Source organism: Mirounga leonina, unplaced genomic scaffold (genome assembly GCF_011800145.1).
Source record: "Mirounga leonina isolate KUSES-001 unplaced genomic scaffold, KU_Mleo_1.0 Mir_92, whole genome shotgun sequence".
Classification (NCBI taxonomy): domain Eukaryota; kingdom Metazoa; phylum Chordata; class Mammalia; order Carnivora; family Phocidae; genus Mirounga; species Mirounga leonina.
The window spans coordinates 17,442,739-17,462,413 of NW_023270852.1; the positions used below are offsets into that span (position 1 = coordinate 17,442,739).

At 39.2% G+C, this 19,675-nt stretch overlaps 1 protein-coding gene across 2 annotated transcripts in view; it reads right to left on the reverse strand.

Moving 5' to 3' along the window:
• The window catches only part of CLNS1A (chloride nucleotide-sensitive channel 1A), a 30,096-nt gene that overhangs the window by 2,698 nt on the left and 7,723 nt on the right, over positions 1-19,675 (reverse strand). Inside the window, exons 3-6 of one of the 2 annotated variants that reach the window (XM_034995172.1) lie at positions 15,399-15,497; positions 14,619-14,726; positions 13,329-13,502; positions 590-679 (exon numbers count right to left, since the gene is read on the reverse strand). In XM_034995172.1, coding sequence (XP_034851063.1) covers positions 612-679; positions 13,329-13,502; positions 14,619-14,726; positions 15,399-15,497 — 449 coding nt within the window. In that variant the 3' untranslated portion in view covers positions 590-611. The remainder of the gene's footprint in view (positions 1-589; positions 680-13,328; positions 13,503-14,618; positions 14,727-15,398; positions 15,498-19,675) is intronic. The other variant, XM_034995173.1, reaches the window with a different exon arrangement.

A 19,675-nucleotide genomic window follows, 5' to 3' on the forward strand; every position in this document is an offset into this window, starting at 1 on the left:
CCGCCTCTCCTGCTCTTGCTCTCTCTCTCTCAAATAAATAAATAAAATCTTAAAAAAAAAAAAAGGATTATGATTAAATTAAAGACTTAGATACAGTATGGAATTACTACTGCCTCCCTAAACTGAACAGCAGTGAGTTGCAGCAAATCTTGCTTTGTGATTTCTGATGTAGATGTTAAGGTTTCAAACACCACAAGTGGGAAAAGGTGACTCAAGAGCAGAACGGGAAATTATCTCAGGCTCTGCTGCTCCCAACCAGGGAGCCCATTTCTGAATAATGGGCTAATGTCCTCCTCCTGAGTTCACTGAAGTTGGGTGTGTCTTATTCTTTCATGCCTCAATGCCTAGCACTGCCCAATGTCTAACACAGCACTTAACATGTGTAGTGCTCAGTAAATGTTAACCTGAACATCACTGTTTGCAGACCTTGACTCCTTAGGGGGAAAAAAAACCACGTAAGTCTCAATAATTTCAGAAATGGATAACTAACATCTTTCCAAGCTGCTAATTATATAGAGTTCTCCTGAAAATAAAAATTATTTCACATGATTTTCAAGTTCAATGACAAGGAAGAAAATAAACTACTCACCCCACAGCAGCATAAATCATTTTCAGTGATCAACATCTGCATCCTCAAACTGTCCAGCAACCGTTGGTGTAGTGTCTACCTCCATCCCATCTAAAAAAAAAAAAAAAAAAATCAACTGCTGAGCAACAGTCTACTGAGCTCTTCAGACAGGTAAAGGGTCAACCTATTCATCAAGCAGAAGGAAGCTAGTGCCCTCTGTTGGTCAAAGTTGCTATTTCTTTCTACTGTGAAAAAGTAACAAGGAACAACCAAAAAAGAAAAATTCCACCTGTACATTTTTTTACTTTATAAATTCTCAACCTCAACACTAAAAGAACATTAGATAAGAAGTTTTTAATGTAGTAAAGAGTTTGATATGTGCTCTGAGCATACAGATGCTGTTCATCTTGATCAGAAACGAAATGATTCTAAAGTGATGGGAAGAAAACTCAGTTATGTGTTCCGTTAATAAAGAAAAATTAAAACAAAAAAAGTTTTTAATGTAGTTAGCATCAACTGTTCACTCTTCACAGAACTGTGCTGGGTATTTACTGTGTGACATTATCATTATTATTATTATTTTAAGATTTAATTTATTTGAGAACGAAGAAGAGAGAGAGCATGAGCGGAGGGGAGGTATAGAGGGAGAAACAGACTTCCTGCTGAATGGGGAGTCCGATGTGGGGCTCGATCCCAGGACCCAGAGATCACAACCTGAGCTGAAGGCAGACACTTTACCGACTGAGCCACCCAGGTGCCCCATTATTTTCATTTTTTTTTTTAAGATTTTTTTTTTTATTTATTTGACAGAGAGAGACACAGCGAGAGAGGGAACACAAGCAGGGGGAGTGGGAGAGGGAGAAGCAGGCTTCCCGCTGAGCAGGGAACCCGATGCGGGGCTCGATCCCAGGACCCTGGGATCATGACCTGAGCCGAAGGCAGACGCTTAACGACTGAGCCACCCAGGTGCCCCCCCATTATTTTCATTTTTAAAGGTATAAAAGTCCTATCCTCACAAAGCTGATGACATAATTCTGAGAAAAGACAAAATAAGTAGAGTGAGGTTCTTGCCTGTTTTTCTCATTTCATAGGGGGGAAAAAAGCGTGTGTGTGTGTGTGTGTAGGGAGAGACAAGGGAAAAAAGCCCTCTGGAAAGAGCTGTTTAGAACTGCTTTCTCCATTTTGGCACCTCCCATTCACCTTCAACTCTTCAGCCCACAACAGGCTTCTGCCTGAGCCCCCCAGTACCCCACCGGGACATGCAGCAGGGTGTGCAAATGTAACACATATCTAAAACTAACTCATCATCTTTCCAGATAGAAATGCTTCTCATGGGGCACCTGACTGGTTCAGTTGGTAAAGCATGCAACTCAATCTCAGGGTCAAGAGTTCAAGCCCCACATTACGTGCGGAGCCTACTTTAAAAAAGGGGGGGGGGGGCACCTGAGTGGCTCAGTTGTTAAGCGTCTGCCTTCGGCTCAGGTCATGATCCCAGGGTCCTGGGATCGAGCCCCGCATTGGGCTCCATGCTCTGCGGGAAGCCTGCTTCTCCCTCTCCCACTCCCCCTGCTTGTGTTCCCTCTCTTGCTCTGTCTCTCTCTGTTTAAAAAAAAAAAAAAAATTTCTTAAAAAAAAAGTTTCTCTATCCTAACATTCTTACTAAAGGATACCTCTCACCTGTCCAATTCAGAAACCCCTACCACATCTCTAATTTCTGTTGCTTCTCTCAAACATCTCTCAAATCTGTTAAGTCTTTAACAGTCACTGCCACTATCAAGTGCAGGCCATGATCTCTCATCTAATTTAAATCATAACTTATTTAACAGTTTCTCTTTGGGGCGCCTGGATGGCTCAGTCCGTTAAGTGTCTGTGTTCAGCTCGGGTCATGATCCCAGAGTCCTGGGATCGAGCCCCACATCAGGCTCCCTGCTCAGCAGGGAGTCTGCTTCTCTGCCCCTCTCCTGACTTGTGTGCATTCTCTCTCTCTAAAATAAATAAGTAAAATCTTAAAAAAAAAAAAAAAAGAGTTTCTCTTCTATCCTCCAATATTTCCCTCTGCAATCAATTTTCATTATCACAGCCAGGGTCATCTTCTGAAACACTAATCAAACTAAAAATTCTTCACTTCACATTCCCATTGGCCTAAGCCTAACACTGAAATTCTTTAAAACAGCTTTCAAGTTCCATTAAGATACAACCAGTTCACTACTCCACCTTTATCTGTTGCTGTAATAACTACCCTTCATACTCAAGAGTTCCAGACATAATGAACTACTTTCAGTCCCCCAAGTTGAATGGTCTCCTCAAGTTCTGCACATGGCTGATCATGTTACCTGCCTCTCTCCCCAACCTGTACGTAATCCCCCTTCACCCCGGTCACTTTATTCATCTTTCAGATCTTGACTTAGATGTCACTTACTCCATGAAACTTGAATCTCTGACTATCCAGGCTGGGTGAAGAGTCCAGCTTCTGATTCCATAGCTTCTCAAGCTTCCCCTATAACTTAGTGCTGTATCACAATGTACTGCCTAATTAGTTAATTTTTCTCTACACAAGAATGCCATTGATATGAACAGAGTAATCTCATCTTACTTGGGCACTGCTATATTCTCTGTACCTGGCATAATAGCTCAATAAACACTTCTTACATAAATAAGCACATGAAGCACTGACATACCACAAGGAGATAGGGTGTTTGTTTTTCAGTGCAAAAAAGATGGTTTTATTAAAGCATGGGGAGCAGGACTGGGCAGAAAGAACTGCGACAGGGTGTATTTAAATGGCAAAAAGATTGAAATTTGCCAAGACAGCGATCTTAGGTGTTCTACCACAAAAAAATGGGTAACTACGTGAAAAGATGGGTATGTTAACTGACTTGACTGTAGTAATTATTTCACTATGTATATGAAAACATCATCTGGCATACCTTAAACATAAACAATTTTTAGCCAGTTAAAAAATTTTAAAAATAAATTAAAAAAAAAATGCACAAGTCAAACAAAATAAATAAATCAATGGCAAAAAGAGTGACATGGGTACTTAGAACTTTAGAAGATGGGGAACGGTATAGGCTGAAAAAGTTTCATATATAGGCAACTCTCAATATGCTAATAAGGCTTAGGAATAAAAGTTCAAAAATCTCACGTAGCAAAAAGTGTTTGTGATCTTAAAATCATCTGCTATAAAGCATTAAACAAGGAGTTTTACAATTAAAAAAAAAAACTCTTCAGTGAAGAAAGGCTTTTCAATGTCCAAGGACACTCTCCCATCAATCACTGTAATAAAAAGAAGGTACCATCTTGAATTCTTTCAGCTAAGAGTTTAGTAGTACACTAGAAATCATCTGAGCCATCCTATAGCCTATGTTATAGGCTCACCAAGTAGGACTTAAAATGGAGAGGATATACAAGGAATAACAGTGTGACCCAAAGCCTAAACTTTTCCAAATTAAAATATCCCAGGACTGGGGCGCCTGGGTGGCTCAGATGGTTAGGCATCTGCCTTCAGCTCAGGTCATATCAGGCTCCTGGGATCGAGCCCCGCATGGGGCTCCCTGCTCAGCAGGGAGTCTGCTTGAAATTCTCTCCCTCTTCTTCTGCCCCTCCCCCTGCTCATGCTCTCTAATAAATAAATAAAATCTTAAAAAAAAAAAAAATAATCCCAGGGCTTCAGGATACCCAGGTCAACATGCTATGTGCATGAGGATATTTATCACAGCATTATGACAGAAATTTATATTGCCCAATAAAAGAAAAACTAAGGGTGCCTGGGTGGCTCAGTTGGTTAAGCATCTGACTCTTGGTTTTGGCTCAGGTCATGATCTCAGTGTCCTGAGATCGAGCCCCACATTGGGCTCCACACTCAGTGCAGAGACTGCCTTAGATTCTCTCCCTCTCCCCTTCTGTCCCTCCCCCCGCTTACATGCTCTCTTTCAAATAAATTAATCAATTAAATCTTTAATTAAAAAAATGAAAAACTACGGTAACCCTCTTTAAGAACACTCTGCACCTCTAAAAATTAGAAGTGCTAAGACTCTATGGCAACATAAAATACTAGTATATATTAAATACATGTAAGCTGCAAGAAGTGCTTATATGCTTATAACACTTTTATATGTATCAGCTCATTTAATCCTCTCACCACTTATTAGCTATTTGACCTCAAGCAAGTTATATGATCTTTCTGTGCTTCAGTTTCTTCATCTGTAAAATAGGGATCAAATAATACTTACCACATAGCATTCTTGGAAGGATCAAATGAGTACTTATGTGTAATATGCTTAAATCAGGGTCTGGCACATAAGAGCAGTAGCTGAATGTTCTATTGAGAGTAGTAGAAAAAGCTTGGAGATATCTGGGGCAAAGGCAAGGTTGTCTCTTCAGAGTTAGAACTTTGTATGGTGATTATCAGGCAATCACTGAGGGGACATCCCTATATAGGGGTGACCACAGAGTGTTCTCAGAAGATTAAGATGGCACAGTGAGCTGGAGGCAGGAATGATTGAGGCAAAAAATTACTATTGTAAATCCAGTGTGAGAAGACAAGGGCCTAGGTAGGGTTGAAGGACAGCAGCAGTAATAGCAAGGAAATGTGAAAGTCACTTAAATGAAAAAAATCAATGGGACCTAGTATTACACTAGAGCAAGGAGTAAGAAGTAAAGGCTGAGGGGGGAGGAGCAAGATAGCAGAGGAGTAGGAGACCTGGATTTCATCTGGTCTCAGGAATTCAGCTGGATAGGGATCAAACCATTCTGAACACCTACAAACTCAACAGGAGATCGAAGAAAAGAATAGCAACAACTCTGAACAGAAAAGCAACCACTTTCTGGAAGGTAGGACGTGCGGAGAAGTGAATCCGAGGTGAAATTCGGGAGGATAGACGATGGGGGAGGGGGCCTCCGTCCACCGCTTCTGGCAAGTGATAGAGTCACGGAGCACAAAATCAGAACTTTTAGAAGTCTGCTCCGCTGAGGGACGTTGCTCCAGTGGCTAAGCGGGGGGTGGAACCCTCCCGGGACAGTGTGGTCTCAGGACCCTAGGGGCACAGAAAGACCGGGAGTGCCTGAGTGCAGCAGAGCTCCCAGATATCAGAGCAGGGAAGCTGGCTGCAGAGATGGAGCCGAGGCGCGGGCTCTCAGCTCGGGGTTGCCATAAACCGTGATCCGCAGCATAGTCGGGCCACTGCTCTTCCAGCAGGGACCCAACAAGCGGTAGATCTGGGGAGACTCCCCTTCCTCCCCGGGAGGAGCGGTGCGGGAGCACACCGCAGGGATCTGCTGGGTTTGGAGACTCCACATGGCGTCATGTGCCAGAGATAGAAAGGCTCGGCAACAGGCCGGGTGAGCACAGAGTGCTGCCGGAGACCGGGGAGATGGGAGTGACTGACTGCTTTTCTCTGGGGACGCACTGAGGAGAGGGGCCCCGAGTTCTCAGCTCCTCCGGGCGGAGGTTGGGAGGCCGCCATTTTCACTCTGGTCCTCCAAAGCTGTACGGAAAGCTTGCAGGGAATAAAAGCTCCCGAGAGCAAATCCAAGCAGGTTACTTAGCTGGGGCCGGCAAAGACATTTGGGAACCATGGCAACAGGCCCCTCCCCGAGAAGATCAGCAAGAACAGCCAGCCAAGCCCAAGTTTACCGATCAATGAGAACGGCAGAACTGCAGCGCTAGGGGAATACTGCACATAGAAGTCATGGCCTTTTTACCATGATTCCTTCGTCTTTCAAAGTTAATTTTTTAACTGTCCTTTTTTTTTTTTTGAATTTTTCTTTTTCCCTTTTTCAACCAACATCTTACCAATCCCTTTTTTAAAAAACATTTTTATTTTTCATTTTTAGAGTCATATTCTCTCCCTTCATAGTAGTTACCCTTATTTTTGGCATATATATGTAAGTTGTTCTCTCTTTAAAATTTTGAGATACAGTTCCTTCTCACAGATCAAAATATACCCTAAATCTCTAGTGTATGGCTTTGTTCTAGTCTCCTGCCTGATCACACTCTCTCCCCTTTTTTTTCTTTTTTTTTAAACCCTCTTCTTTTTCCAAACAACTTATCAATTCCTTTTATAAAATTTTTTATAATTTTCATTTTTAGTCATAGTCCATCCCTTCATCGTATTAACCCTTATTTTTATACATATGTAAATTTTTCTTTCTTTAAAATTTTGAGAGGCAGTTTCTTCTAACAGACCAAAATACACCCAAAATCTAGTGTGTGGCACTGATCTATGCACCAGCCTGATCATATCTGATCATATTCTGTTTTTTTTGTTTTGTTCTGTTTTTGTTTTTATCTTTTTCTTTTTTTTTTTCTTTCCCTTTCTTTTCCCCCAGTTTCAGGTCTTTTCTGATTTATTTAAAGTATATTTTCTGGGGACGTTGTTACCCTGTTAGCATTTTGTTCTCTCATTTATCTATTCTCCTCTGGACAAGATGACAAGACGGGAAAAATCACCTCAACAAAAAGAACAAGAGGCAGTACCGACTGCCAGGGACCTACTCAATATGGACATTAGTACAATGTCAGAACTAGAGTTCAGAATAATGATTTTAAAGATACTAGCTGGGCTTGAAAAAAGCATGGAAGTTATTAGAGAAACGATTTCTGGAGAAATAAAAGAACTAAAATCTAACCAAGTCGGAATCAAAAAGGCTATTAATGATGTGCAATCAAAAATGGGGGCACTAGGGGCGCCTGGGTGGCTCAGTTGGTTAAGTGACTGCCTTCGGCTCAGGTCATGATCCTGGAGTTCCTGGATCGAGTCCCACATCGGGCTCCCTGCTCAGCAAGGAGGCTGTTTCTCCCTCTGACCCTCTCCCCTCTCATGTGCTCGCTCTCTCTCATTCTCTCTCTCTCAAATAAATAAATAAAATCTTTAAAAAAAATAAATTAATTAATTAAAAAATGGGGGCGCTAACTGGTAGGATAAATGATGCAGAAGAGAGAATTAGTGATATAGAAGACCAAATGATGGAAAATGAAGCTGAGAAAAAGAGATCAACAACTACATCACGAGGGCAGAATTCAAGAGATAAGCGATACCGTAAGACGAAACATTAGAATAATTGGGATCCCAGAAGAAGAGAGAGAGAGAGGAGCAGAAGGTATATTGGAGCACATTATAGCAGAGAACTTCCCTAATTTGGGGAAGGAAACAAGCATCAAAATCCAGGAGGCACAGAGAACCCCTCTCAAAATAAAAAACAGGTCAACACCCTGGCATCTAACAGTAAAACTTACGAGTCTCAGAGACAAGGAGAGAATCCTGAAAGCAGCTCGGGAGAAGAGATATGTAACCTACAAGGGTAGAAACATTAGCTTGGCAACAGACCTATCCAGAGACCCGGCAGGCCAGAAAGGACTGGCAGGATATATTCAGAGCACTAAATGAGAAAAATATGCAGCCAAGAATACTATATCCAGCTAGGCTGTCACTGAAAATTGAAGGAGAGATAAAAAGCTTCCAGGACAAACAAAAACTAAAGGAATTTGCAAACACAAAACCAGCCCTACAAGAAATATTGAAAGGGGTCCTCTAAGCAAAGAAAGAGCCTAAAAGCAACATAGACCAGAAAGGAACACAAACAATATACAGTAACAGTTACCTTACAAGCAATACAATGGCACTAAATTCGTATCTTTCAATAGTTACCCTGAATGTAAATGGGCTAAATGCCCCAATCAAAAGACACAGGCTATCAGATTGGATTAAAAAACAAGACCCATCGATATGCTGTCTGCAAGAGACTCATTTTAGACCCAACGACACCCCCAGATTGAAAGTGAGGGGGTGGAAAACAATTTACAAGGCTAATGGACACCAAAAGAAAGCTGGGGTGGCAATCCTTATATCAGACAAATTAGATTTTAAACCAAAGACTGTAATAAGAGATGAGGAAGGGCACTATATCCTAAAGGGTCTATCCAACAAGAAGATCTAACAATTGTAAATATCTATGCCCCTAACATGGGAACAGCCAATTATATAAGGCAATTAATAACGAAATCAAAGAAACACATTGACAACAATACAATAATAGTGGGGGACTTTAACACCCCCCTCACCAAAATGGACAGATCATCTAAGCAAAAGATCAACAAAGAAATAAAGACTTTAAATGACACACTGGACCAAATGGACTTCAAGAAATATTCAGAACATTCCATCCCAAAGCAACAGAATACACATTCTTCTCTAGTGCCCATGGAACATTCTGCAGAATAAATCACATCCTAGGCCACAAATCAGGTCTCAACCGGTACCAAAAGACTGGGATCTTTCCCTGCATATTTTCGGACCACAATGCTTTGAAACTAGAACTCAGTCACAAGAGGAAAGTCAGAAAGAACTCAAATACATGGAGGCTAAAGAGCATCCTACCAAAGAATGAATGGGCCAACCAGGAAATTAAAGAAGAATTTTAAAAATTCATGGAAACAAATAAAAATGAAAACACAACTGTTCAAAATCTTTGGGATGCAGCAAAGGCGGTCCTAAGAGGAAAGTATATAGCAATACAAGCCTTTCACAAGAAAGAAGAAAGGTCTCAAATAAACAACCTAACCCTACACCTAAAGGAGCTGGAGAAAGAAGAGCAAATAAAGCCTAAACCCAGCAGAAGAAGAGAAATAATAAAGATCAGAGCAGAAATCAATGAAATAGAACCCAAAAGAACAGTAGAACAGATCAACGAAACTAGGAGCTGGTTCTCTGAAAGAACTAACAAGATTGATAAACCCCTGGCCAGACTTATCAAAAAGAAAAGAGAAATGACCGAAATCAACAAAATCATGAATGAAAGAGGAGAGATCACAACCAACACCAAAGAAATACAAACAATTATAAGAACATATTATGAGCAACTATATGCCAGCCAATTAGATAATCTGGAAGAAATGGATGCATTCCTAGAGATGTATCAACTACCAAAACAACCAGGAAGAAATAGAAAACCTGAACAGACCTATAACCACTAAGGAAACTGAAGCAGTAATCAAAAATCTCCCAACAAACAAGAGCCCAGGGCCAGATGGTTTCCCAGGGGAATTCTACCAAACATTTAAAGAAGAATTAATACCTATTCTACTGAAACTGTTCCAAAAAATAGAAATGGAAGGAAAACTTCCAAACTCGTTTTATGAGGCCACCATTACCTTAATCCCAAAACCAAAGATGCCATCAAAAAGGAGAATTACAGACCAATATCCTTGATGAACATGGATGCAAAAATGCTCACCAAAATACGAGCCAATAGGATCCAACAGTACATTAAAAGGATTATTCACCACGACCAAGTGGGATTTATTCCTGGGCTGCAAGGTTGGTTCAACATCCACAAATCAATCAATGTGATACATTAACAAAACAAGAACAAGAATCATATGATCCTCTCAATAGATGCAGAAAAAGCATTTGACAAAGTACAGCATCCTTTCTGGATCAAAACTCTTCAGAGTATAGGGATCGAGGGTCCATACCTCAACATCATAAAAGCCATCTATGAAAAACCCACAGCAAATATCATTCTCGATGGGGAAAAACTGAGAGCTTTCTCCCTAAGGTCAGGAACGCGGCAGGGATGTCCACTATCACCACTGCTATTCAACATAGTATTAGAAGTCCTAGCCACAGCAATCAGACAACAAAAAGAAATCAAAGGCATCCGAATTGGCAAAGAAGAAGTCAAACTCTCACTCTTTGCAGATGATATGATTCTTTCTGTGGAAAACCCAAAAGACTCCACCCCAAAACTGCTAGAACTCGTACAGGAATTCAGTAAAGTGGCAGGATATAAAATCAATGCACAGAAACTATGGCATTCCTATACACCAACAAGACAGAAGAAAGAGAAATTAAGGAGTCGATCCCATTTACAACTGAACCCAAAACCGTAAGATACCTAGGAATAAATCTAACCAAAGAGGCAAAGAATGTGTACTCAGAAACATATAAAATACTCATGAAAGAAATTGAGAAAGACACAAAGAAATGGAAAAACGTTCCATGCTCATGGATTGGAAGAACAAATATTGTGAAGATGTCAATACTACCTAGAGCAATCTACACATTCACTACAACCCCCATCAAAATACCATCCACTTTTTTCAAAGAAATGGAACAAATAATCCTAAAATTTGTATGGAACCAGAAAAGACCCCACACAGCCAAGGAAATGTTGAAAAAGAAAAAGCAAAGCTGGTGGCGTCACAATTCCAGACTTCAAGCTCTATTACAAAGCTGTCATCATCAAGACAGTATGGAACTGGCACAAAAACAGACACATAGATCAATGGAACAGAATAGAGAGCCCAGAAATGGACCCTCAACTCTATGGTCAACTTTGACAAAGCAGGAAAGAATGTCCAATGGCAAAAAGAGTCTCTTCCACAAATGGTGTTGAGAAAATTGGACAGCCACATGCAGAAGAATGAAATTGGACCATTTCCTTACACCACACACAAAAATAGACTCAAAATGGTTGAAAGTGAGACAGAAGTCCATCAAAATCCTAGAGGAGAACACAGGCAGCAACCTCTTTGACCTCAGCCGCAGCAACTTCCTCCTAGAAACATCACCAAAGGCAAGGGAAGCAAGGGCAAAAATGAACTAGTGGGACTTCATCAAGATAAAAAGCTTTTGCACAGCAAAAGACACAGTCAACAAAACCAAAAGACAACCAACAGAATGGGAGAAGATATTTGCAAATGACATATCAGATAAAGGGCTAGTATCCAAAATCTATAAAGAACTTTTCAAATTCAACACCCGAAGAACAAATGATCCAATCAAGTAATGGGCAGAAGACGTGAACAGACAATTTTCCCAAAGAAGACATCCAAATGGCCAACAGACACATGATAAAGTGCTCAACATCGCTCGGCATCAGGGAAATCCAAATCAAAACCTCAATGAGATATCACCTCACACCAGTCAGAATGGCTAAAATTAACAAGTCAGGAAACGATAGATGTTGGCAAGGATGCGGAGAAAGGGGAACTCTCCTACACTGTTGGTGGGAATGCAAGCTGGTGCAGCCACTCTGGAAAACAGTACAGCAGTTCCTCAAAAAGTTGAAAATAGAGCTACCATACGATTCGCAATTGCACTACTGGATATTTACCCCAAAGATACAAATGTAGGGATGACAAGGGGTACGTGCACCCCAATGTCTACAGCAGCAATGTCCACGATAGACAAACTGTGGAAAGAACCAAGATGTCCATCAACAGATGAAAGGATAAAGAAAATGTGGTATATATATACAGTGGAATATTATGCAGTCATCAAAAGGAATGAGATCTTGCCATTTGCAACAATATGGCTGGAACTGGAGGGTGTTACGCTGAGCGAAATAAGTCAATCAGAGAAAGACATGTATCATATGACCTCACTGATATGAGGAATTCTTAATCTCAGGAAACAAACTGAGGGTTGCTGGAGTGGTGGGGGGTGGGAGGGATGGGGTGGCTGGGTGATAGACATTGGGGAGGGTATGTGCTATGGTGAGTGCTGTGAACTGTGCAAGACTGTTGAATCACAGACCTGTACCTCTGAAACAAAAAATACAATATATGTTAAAAAAAAAGAAGAAGAAGGGGGCGCCTGGGTGGCTCAGTTGGTTAAGCGACTGCCTTCGGCTCAGGTCATGATCCTGGAGTCCCGGGATCGAGTCCCGCATCGGGCTACCTGCTCAGCAGGGAGTCTGCTTCTCCCTCTCCCGCTCCCCCCTCTTGTGCTCTTTCTCTCACTCTCTCTCTCAAATAAATAAATAAAATCTTTAAAAAAAAAAAAAAGAAGAAGAAGAAGATAGCAGGAGGGGAAGAATGAAGAGGGGGAAATCGGAGGGGGAGAAGAACCATAAGAGACGATGGACTCTGAAAAACAAACTGAGGGTTCTATAGGGGAAGGGGGTGGGAGGTTGGGTTAGCCTGGTGATGGGTATTAAAGAGGGCATGTTCTGCATGGAGCACTGGGTGTTGTACACAAACAATGAATCATGGAACGCTACATCAAAAACTAATGATGTAATGTATGGTGATTAACATAATAAGAAAATTTTTTTTAAAAATAAAATTTAAAAAAAAAGGGAAGTAAAGGCTGAGTCAAAAGAATACTTCAACATTCTGATTGAAATAGGATACTCAGAAAAGCAAACCAGTCTTATAGGGGACATATTTACAAAGAAGCCTACAGAGTGGAGACAAATGAAGCAAATTCGAAAGCCACTTGTTTAAGGTCCAGAAGTGTGTCACAAAACAAGAACCCAAGTTTCTTGAATGCTGTCTAGCCCTTTTAATCAACTGATTATCCTAGTTTTACATATAATCATGTAGGAATTCATTTTAAAAATAAAAACAGCAGCATAGATACACACACACACACACATATACACATAAGCAAACAAACAAAAAGACTGGAAAGATAGGCAACAGAAAAATTAAGAGGTCTTCCAATTATAATTACACTTGATTTTTCATTTCTTCTTTGCCTGTGCCCATTTAAAAAATTTTTGATTGTGAACACACTATTTTTGTAGTTGAGGGAAAGTAGTAAAAAAAACCAAAAACAAAGTTTCATGAGAATTCCCATTCTATATAATTCTACATTTGCTTCCTACACTGTAAGTTAATTCTGAGATTTCTCTGTCTTAAGAGTTTCCAAAAGAACATACATACATATCTATGTATATGTATCTATCTCCATAACTTTCCTTGTTACCCAAGGACCATCTGACTGCTCACACTGAAAGAAAGGATACTCACCTTCATAATCTCTTACTGAATCTTCTGTCCGGACTCCAGCCATGTTATATTGGCTGCTCACAGACTGAGAAAGCATTCCTTCTAATCTCTCCAATGTGGCTTGGCCTTCTGCTGTTAAATGGGATAATCCTTCTTCATAGGTATAAAATGTAGGGATGTCTCCCTGTCCTTGTTCTAAACAAATAAAATGCTTTTAAGCTATTATAAAGCAATTAGAAAAACATGGATAATCAATAATGCATTTACTGAAGATAAGGTACAGTTTAAAAAGGCTTCCAGGAAAATATTTTTCAATATTCATTTAATACACAGATGTAGGTCATCTGTTAAAAATAAAGACAGAAAGAAAATGTCTCTATCCTCTAGAAAGAGAAGGGATTCCAAAAGATAATGACCCAGTAAACAGCAATTCTCAAAAAATCAAATGTCCAGGGACTAGAAGGAAAAGAGGGTGTACCTAAGGCCAGGAAGTCTTATGTTATCCCAAGCTGGGAATTTTATAGGTGAGTGCAAATTAATTTGATACTAACTTGTACTGATTTTTTTTTGGATTAAAATACATGCTCCTTTTAAAAACTCAGAAATTCTGGAAAATATAAAAAGGATAAAAAAATAAAATCATTCAAAAATCTCAGCGGAAATGAGAACGTATTTAGATATATGAAGGAGAATTCCAGAACCGAATTTGTCTCAGGCCAGGAAGTAGGTACATATGGAGGAAAGGACTTTGGACAGCCAGATCAATGGACATGAGAGCAGTGGGAAGAAGAAAAGAGAAGAGCAGGCACCTCAAGTTACAAGACTCTACCAGGCTAGTGACAGTATTTTGGTCTGGGGGAGGCAAAGAGAAATAATCTTAGACAAATGAAGTATGGTTCTGGGGGGAGAAAATGACTTTGGTAGTGAGTTGTCTGAAGGATTATGTTAAGTAAAGATGTAGATGATAAAGATTTCAAGTGGTGGAGGGAGAAGGCTTTGTTCTCTGGGAGGAGCTGCATTAACTTAAAAGATTCTCCCAACCACCCACTTTCTCATCTATTGTTTTCTTCCCTTCCATTTATCTCTATCCATTTTCTGCTCCCAATAATATCTACTTTTTACCTTCAAGCTTGGAAAGTCCCAACTATTTTTCCAGTTTGGCTTAGACATGAATTGTGCCATTCACTTTTATTAATAACCACACTATGAGTATTTAATAGAGATATAAAGAACTATAATCCCATACCCTTAGTACAAATAAGTGCTTAAAATGAAACATACACACATTTAAAAAAAATCCGTGTCACTAACCATGTGCTTCCACATCATATTCTTCTCCATCATAATCATCTGAATCTTCATCCTCAGGATCAGGATGCAAAGCCTGGCATTCACACATTGCAGTGAACATTGCCTCCACTGAACAAGGAAGTTAAATTGTAATGAACATTCTTTTCTGGCCAGTGTAGAGTAAAAATTTAATAATATAACCACCGGTACAAATAAATTCAATGAGTAGACAAGAAATATACCAGAGTCACACTATTTACAAAACGGGCTAAATTCCAAGGAGAATCAATCTTGAGAAGTACTTGATGGCAATGGACAAGTCACAAAATAGTAATAGTTCATTTTAAGAGCGATCTCTTCATGCCTGGCTGGATTTTCTGAGAAAAAGAGAGTCTTGGTCAGACTGCTGGTATCAGGGCAGAGCCCCTTTAAGTGGATAGGACTCTTTTCTAGCTATCCTGGCATCTTCCACTTTGGAACTGCCATGACCCTTGCCGTCTATCTGGTAAGATTCAAAGTCAACAGCATCAAGTCAATAAAAATAACCAGATCTCTTCATTCACAAACACACCAAATAACATAGTGTCTCCTATACTCTCACCACATTGACAATCTTTGATATTAATAGGTATCTGGTCCTCAACGATATGACAGATGTTAGAATGAAGAAAAAGCAATGGGACAGAAGGTAATGAGGGTAACAGTAAAAGTGTGTGTGTGTGTGTGTGTGTGTGTGTGTGTGTATGGGGGTGGGATGCTTGGTACGTAAAGGGAAAAGAATCAATTCTATAGAATACTCACATGCTGATTTATCACTAGGCACAAATCTGAATTCAGCAATAGGTTCAACATCATCATCACTGTCTTCTTCTTCTTCAGCAACAGATTCTTTTGATTCCTCTAGAAAGGGAATAAAAAGAACTTTTTAAATGTTTTTTGTTTTGGAAAAAAAGAAGCCTAAAATAATTTCATAAAGGATGCTTATTGATGTATCTAAATAGTGCAACACAGTTTTTACTTCAAATTATAAGAACATGGTTATTTTAGAGCTAAAAAAGACTGTGGACTTTCACTGAGCCCTAGGGATTCCAAGCCCCCTTCAAAGTCATGGTGGGGGTGAGGAAACCCAAACAGGCCTCTAACAAGTACAGTTCCACTGTCATCTGTCTCTCTTACCTTTTACCATGAAACAAAGGGTTCAGTAGCAGTTTGTAAACCGCTGATGTGATTTATCACCAATTTACAGATGAGAAAACTAAGGCCCATAAAAGTTAGCAAACCCAACAGATAAATTACCAAAGTGTGTAGGCAAGAAAAAAATACAAATGTTCAATGAAGAGAACTAGCACAGTGGAAGCAGGAACTACTACAACTATTCTGGAGGTGTGCATATCCTACTATGCAGCAATTCCTCATCTATGTATTTATTATGTACACAAGGAGTTTATACATAAATGTTTACTGAAGTACTTGCGAAAATTTTAAAAATTAATGTTAATTTAAAAAAAAGGAAACATGTATTGTAACCCGATCATATTATGTTTTATAGACAGCAGTTAAAAAGGAACAAATATTTATATGTATCAAAACTCATAGATTAAAAAATGTAACTGAGTGAAAAAACTAATTGCAGAATATATATAAATAGGGGTGCCTGGGTGGCTCAGTCATTGGGCGTCTGCCTTCGGCTCAGGTCGTGATCCCAGGGTCCTGGGATCGAGCCCTGCATCAGGCTCCCTGCTCAGCAGGAAGCCTGCTTCTCCCTCTCCCACTACCCCTGCTTGTGTTCCTGCTGTCGCTATCTCTCTCTCTGCCAAATAAATAAATAAAATCTTTAAAAAAAAAAAAAGAATATATATGAATAATACCACTTACATATTAAAAGTTTAACACAAAACAAAACCATTATATTGCTTATGGATTTATACATATTCAGTAAAAATCTAAAAGTTTAGATGGGAAGGACACATACCGCCTTTAGGATAATGTTTAACTTGGGAGATAAAATATGAAACAAAATGGGAAAGGTACGAAAAGGATTAACAGTACTGATACAGTCTTATTTGTTTTTTTTAAAGATTTATATTTATTTGTTTTAGAAAGAGAGAGCGAGCGAGCAGGGAGAAGAGACAGAGGGAGAGAGACAGAAAGAATCTCAAGCAGACTCCCCGCTGAGCGCAGAGCCAGACACACGGCTCGATCTGAGGACCCTCAGATCATGACCTGAGCAGAAATCAAGAGTCGGACACTTAACTGACTGAGCTACCCAGGCACCCCCAGTTTTACTTCTTTAAAAACCAGAGTAACTATGAAAAAAAGTTAGAATTTATGCTAGATCATGAATAATGAAAATTTTTTATTACTCTCTGTACTTTTCACGGTTTGAATTATTCCATAATTTTAAAAAACCAGGTCGGGCACCTGGCTGACTAAGTTGGAAGAGGACACTGACTCCTGATCTCGGGATTTTAAGTTTGAGCCCCACACTGGATGTACAGATTACATAAAAAATAAAATCTTTAGGGGTGCCTGGCTGGCTCAGTCAGTAGAGAATGAGACTCCTGCTCTTAAGAGTTCTAAATTCAAGTCCTTGGGTGCAGTGATTACTTAAAAATAAAATCTTAGAGCACTGTGAATTGTATAAGACTTTGAATCACAGACCTGTATCTCTGAAACAAATAATACATTATATGTTAAGAAAGAAGAAGAAGAAAACAGGAGGGGAAGAATGAAGGGGGGAAATCGGAGGGGGAGATGAACCATGAGAGACAATGGACTCTGAGAAACAAACTGAGGGTTCTAGAGGGGAGTGGGGTGGGGAGATGGGTTAGCCTGGTGATGGGTATTAAAGGGGACATGTACTAAATGGGGCACTCGGTGTTATACGCAAACAATGAATCATGGAACACATCAAAAACTAATGATGTAATGTATGGTGATTAACATAATAAAAAAAAAGTCAAAAAGAGAAAAAATTACTGATGTGTGGTATGAACCCTGGTGTGGGGATTTGTTTAAAAACTCCTCCAGGTCAGTGTCCTGTGCAACCAGGGTTGAAAAGCACCACTTTAGAGCATTGCTCCTCAGACCATTTGTGGGGAAGCACCAGTTGTTTCTTATTTCCAAAAGTATCAAAATACAAATAAAAATAAATTACTAGAAAAATGAAAACACATACAAAAAAAATAATAATAAATAAATAAATAAAATCTTAGGGGTGCCTGGGTGGCTCAGTCGTTAAGCGTCTGCTTTCGGCTCAGGTCATGATCTCAGGGTCCTGGGACCGGGTCCCGTATGGGGCTCCCTGCTCAGCAGGAAGCCTGCTTCTCCCTCTCCCACTCCCCCTGCTTGTGTTCCCTCTCTTGCTGTGTCTCTGTCAAATAAATAAATAAAATCTTTAAAAAAAAAAATCTTAAAGAAAAAAAAAATCTTTAAAAAATAAAAAGTATAAAAAATTTAAAAACCAGGTCAACAAAATACTTAAATAGACTCTCAAAACATGTTCAAACTAATAATCTTAAAAATATAAATTAAGGGTGTTATATGCAACTAATAAATCACTAAATTCTACCCCTGAAACTAATAATACGCTATATGTTAACTAAACTGAATTTAAATTAAAAAAACACATAAAAATATAAATTAAATGTTGTTTAGCATATTAAAGTTACCATTTAAAAAAATTTTAATTCTCCATGCAGATGAAAATAAGGCAGAAAGGTTCTTATACTATTACTGAAAGTGTAAATTGATATACACTTTCTGGAAAGCAATTTGACAATATATGTTAAGAGCTTTAAAAGTACTACCTTTAAAGCAGCAATTCTACTCATAGGAATCAATTATAGGGGGTATCTAAATGCTTTTTTTTTTCTCTAAGTCATACAAGCTGAATATAGAATGAAAAAATACAGATAAACAAAAAAGGAAAAAATTTTAAATGCCCAGTATTAACAATTTTAAATCACAGATTTCATAGGACTTTTTCTGTCCTGTTGCTGTTATATGGTTACATTGTTATACTGTCCTCTGTAAACAAGTGAAATAATACAAAAATACTGCAGAATTCTAAAATAACTCTGAACAGTTGAATTGAATACATTATGGTATTACCAAACTTTTTCAGTGTTTTAAAAAACAAAATGGTATCATATTAGAACTATTATTCTATAACTGAATAAACATCACTTTTTTTTTTTTTAAGATTTTATTTATTTATTTGAGAGAGAGAGAATGAGAGAGAGCAAGTACATGAGAGGGGGGAGGGTCAGAGGGAGAAGCAGACTCCCCGCCGAGCAGGGAGCCCGATGCGGGACTCGATCCAGGGACTCCAGGATCCTGACCTGAGCCGAAGGCAGTCGCTTAACCAACTGAGCCACCCAGGCGCCCTGAACATCACTTTTTATATTATAAAAGTTAATACATGCTGGTATAAAAATAATTGAAAGAGTGTAGATGTAGTCCAAGGAAAAAGGAAGTCCCTACCACTCTAGTTCCCCTCCCTAGAAGTAACAATTATAACAATCTGTTTTTTACCTCAGGAATCTACCTTAAGGCAAGAAATATAAATGCAATACAGTATTTTTGCAAGTAAGAAAAAAACACAACCATGACCAACACTCATTATCTCATGCTAGATCATAGTATCTGCCGTATTTCCAGTCTCTAAACCTTTCTAAATTTTCAACAGTGGGAGTAAGTTTTTAGTTATTTTAAAAATAATCTAATATCTTCAACTATAAGCTGAAAGTCCACTTTAATAAGGTTTATGGAGGTTCCAAAGAGAAACAAACATCTGAAGCTTGGAGAATCAGGATGAGAGGAACAAAGGCTGGGAAAACAGGATCCAAGCACATGTAACTTATGAGAAGAGTTGAATCCCACATAAACGGAACTGGAGAAGTACTACATAAATGTGACCCAGGAGGATTCTACTTTTTAGTAAGAAGTGAAGTCTGACTTAGTTTAGTAAGAAAGGATTAATCACAGCCCCATTAATTTCAAGAAAATAATCATATAGAGGAAACATTTAAAATACCTATCCCAAACCTACTGAATCCTTACTGCCTAGTTTGGGA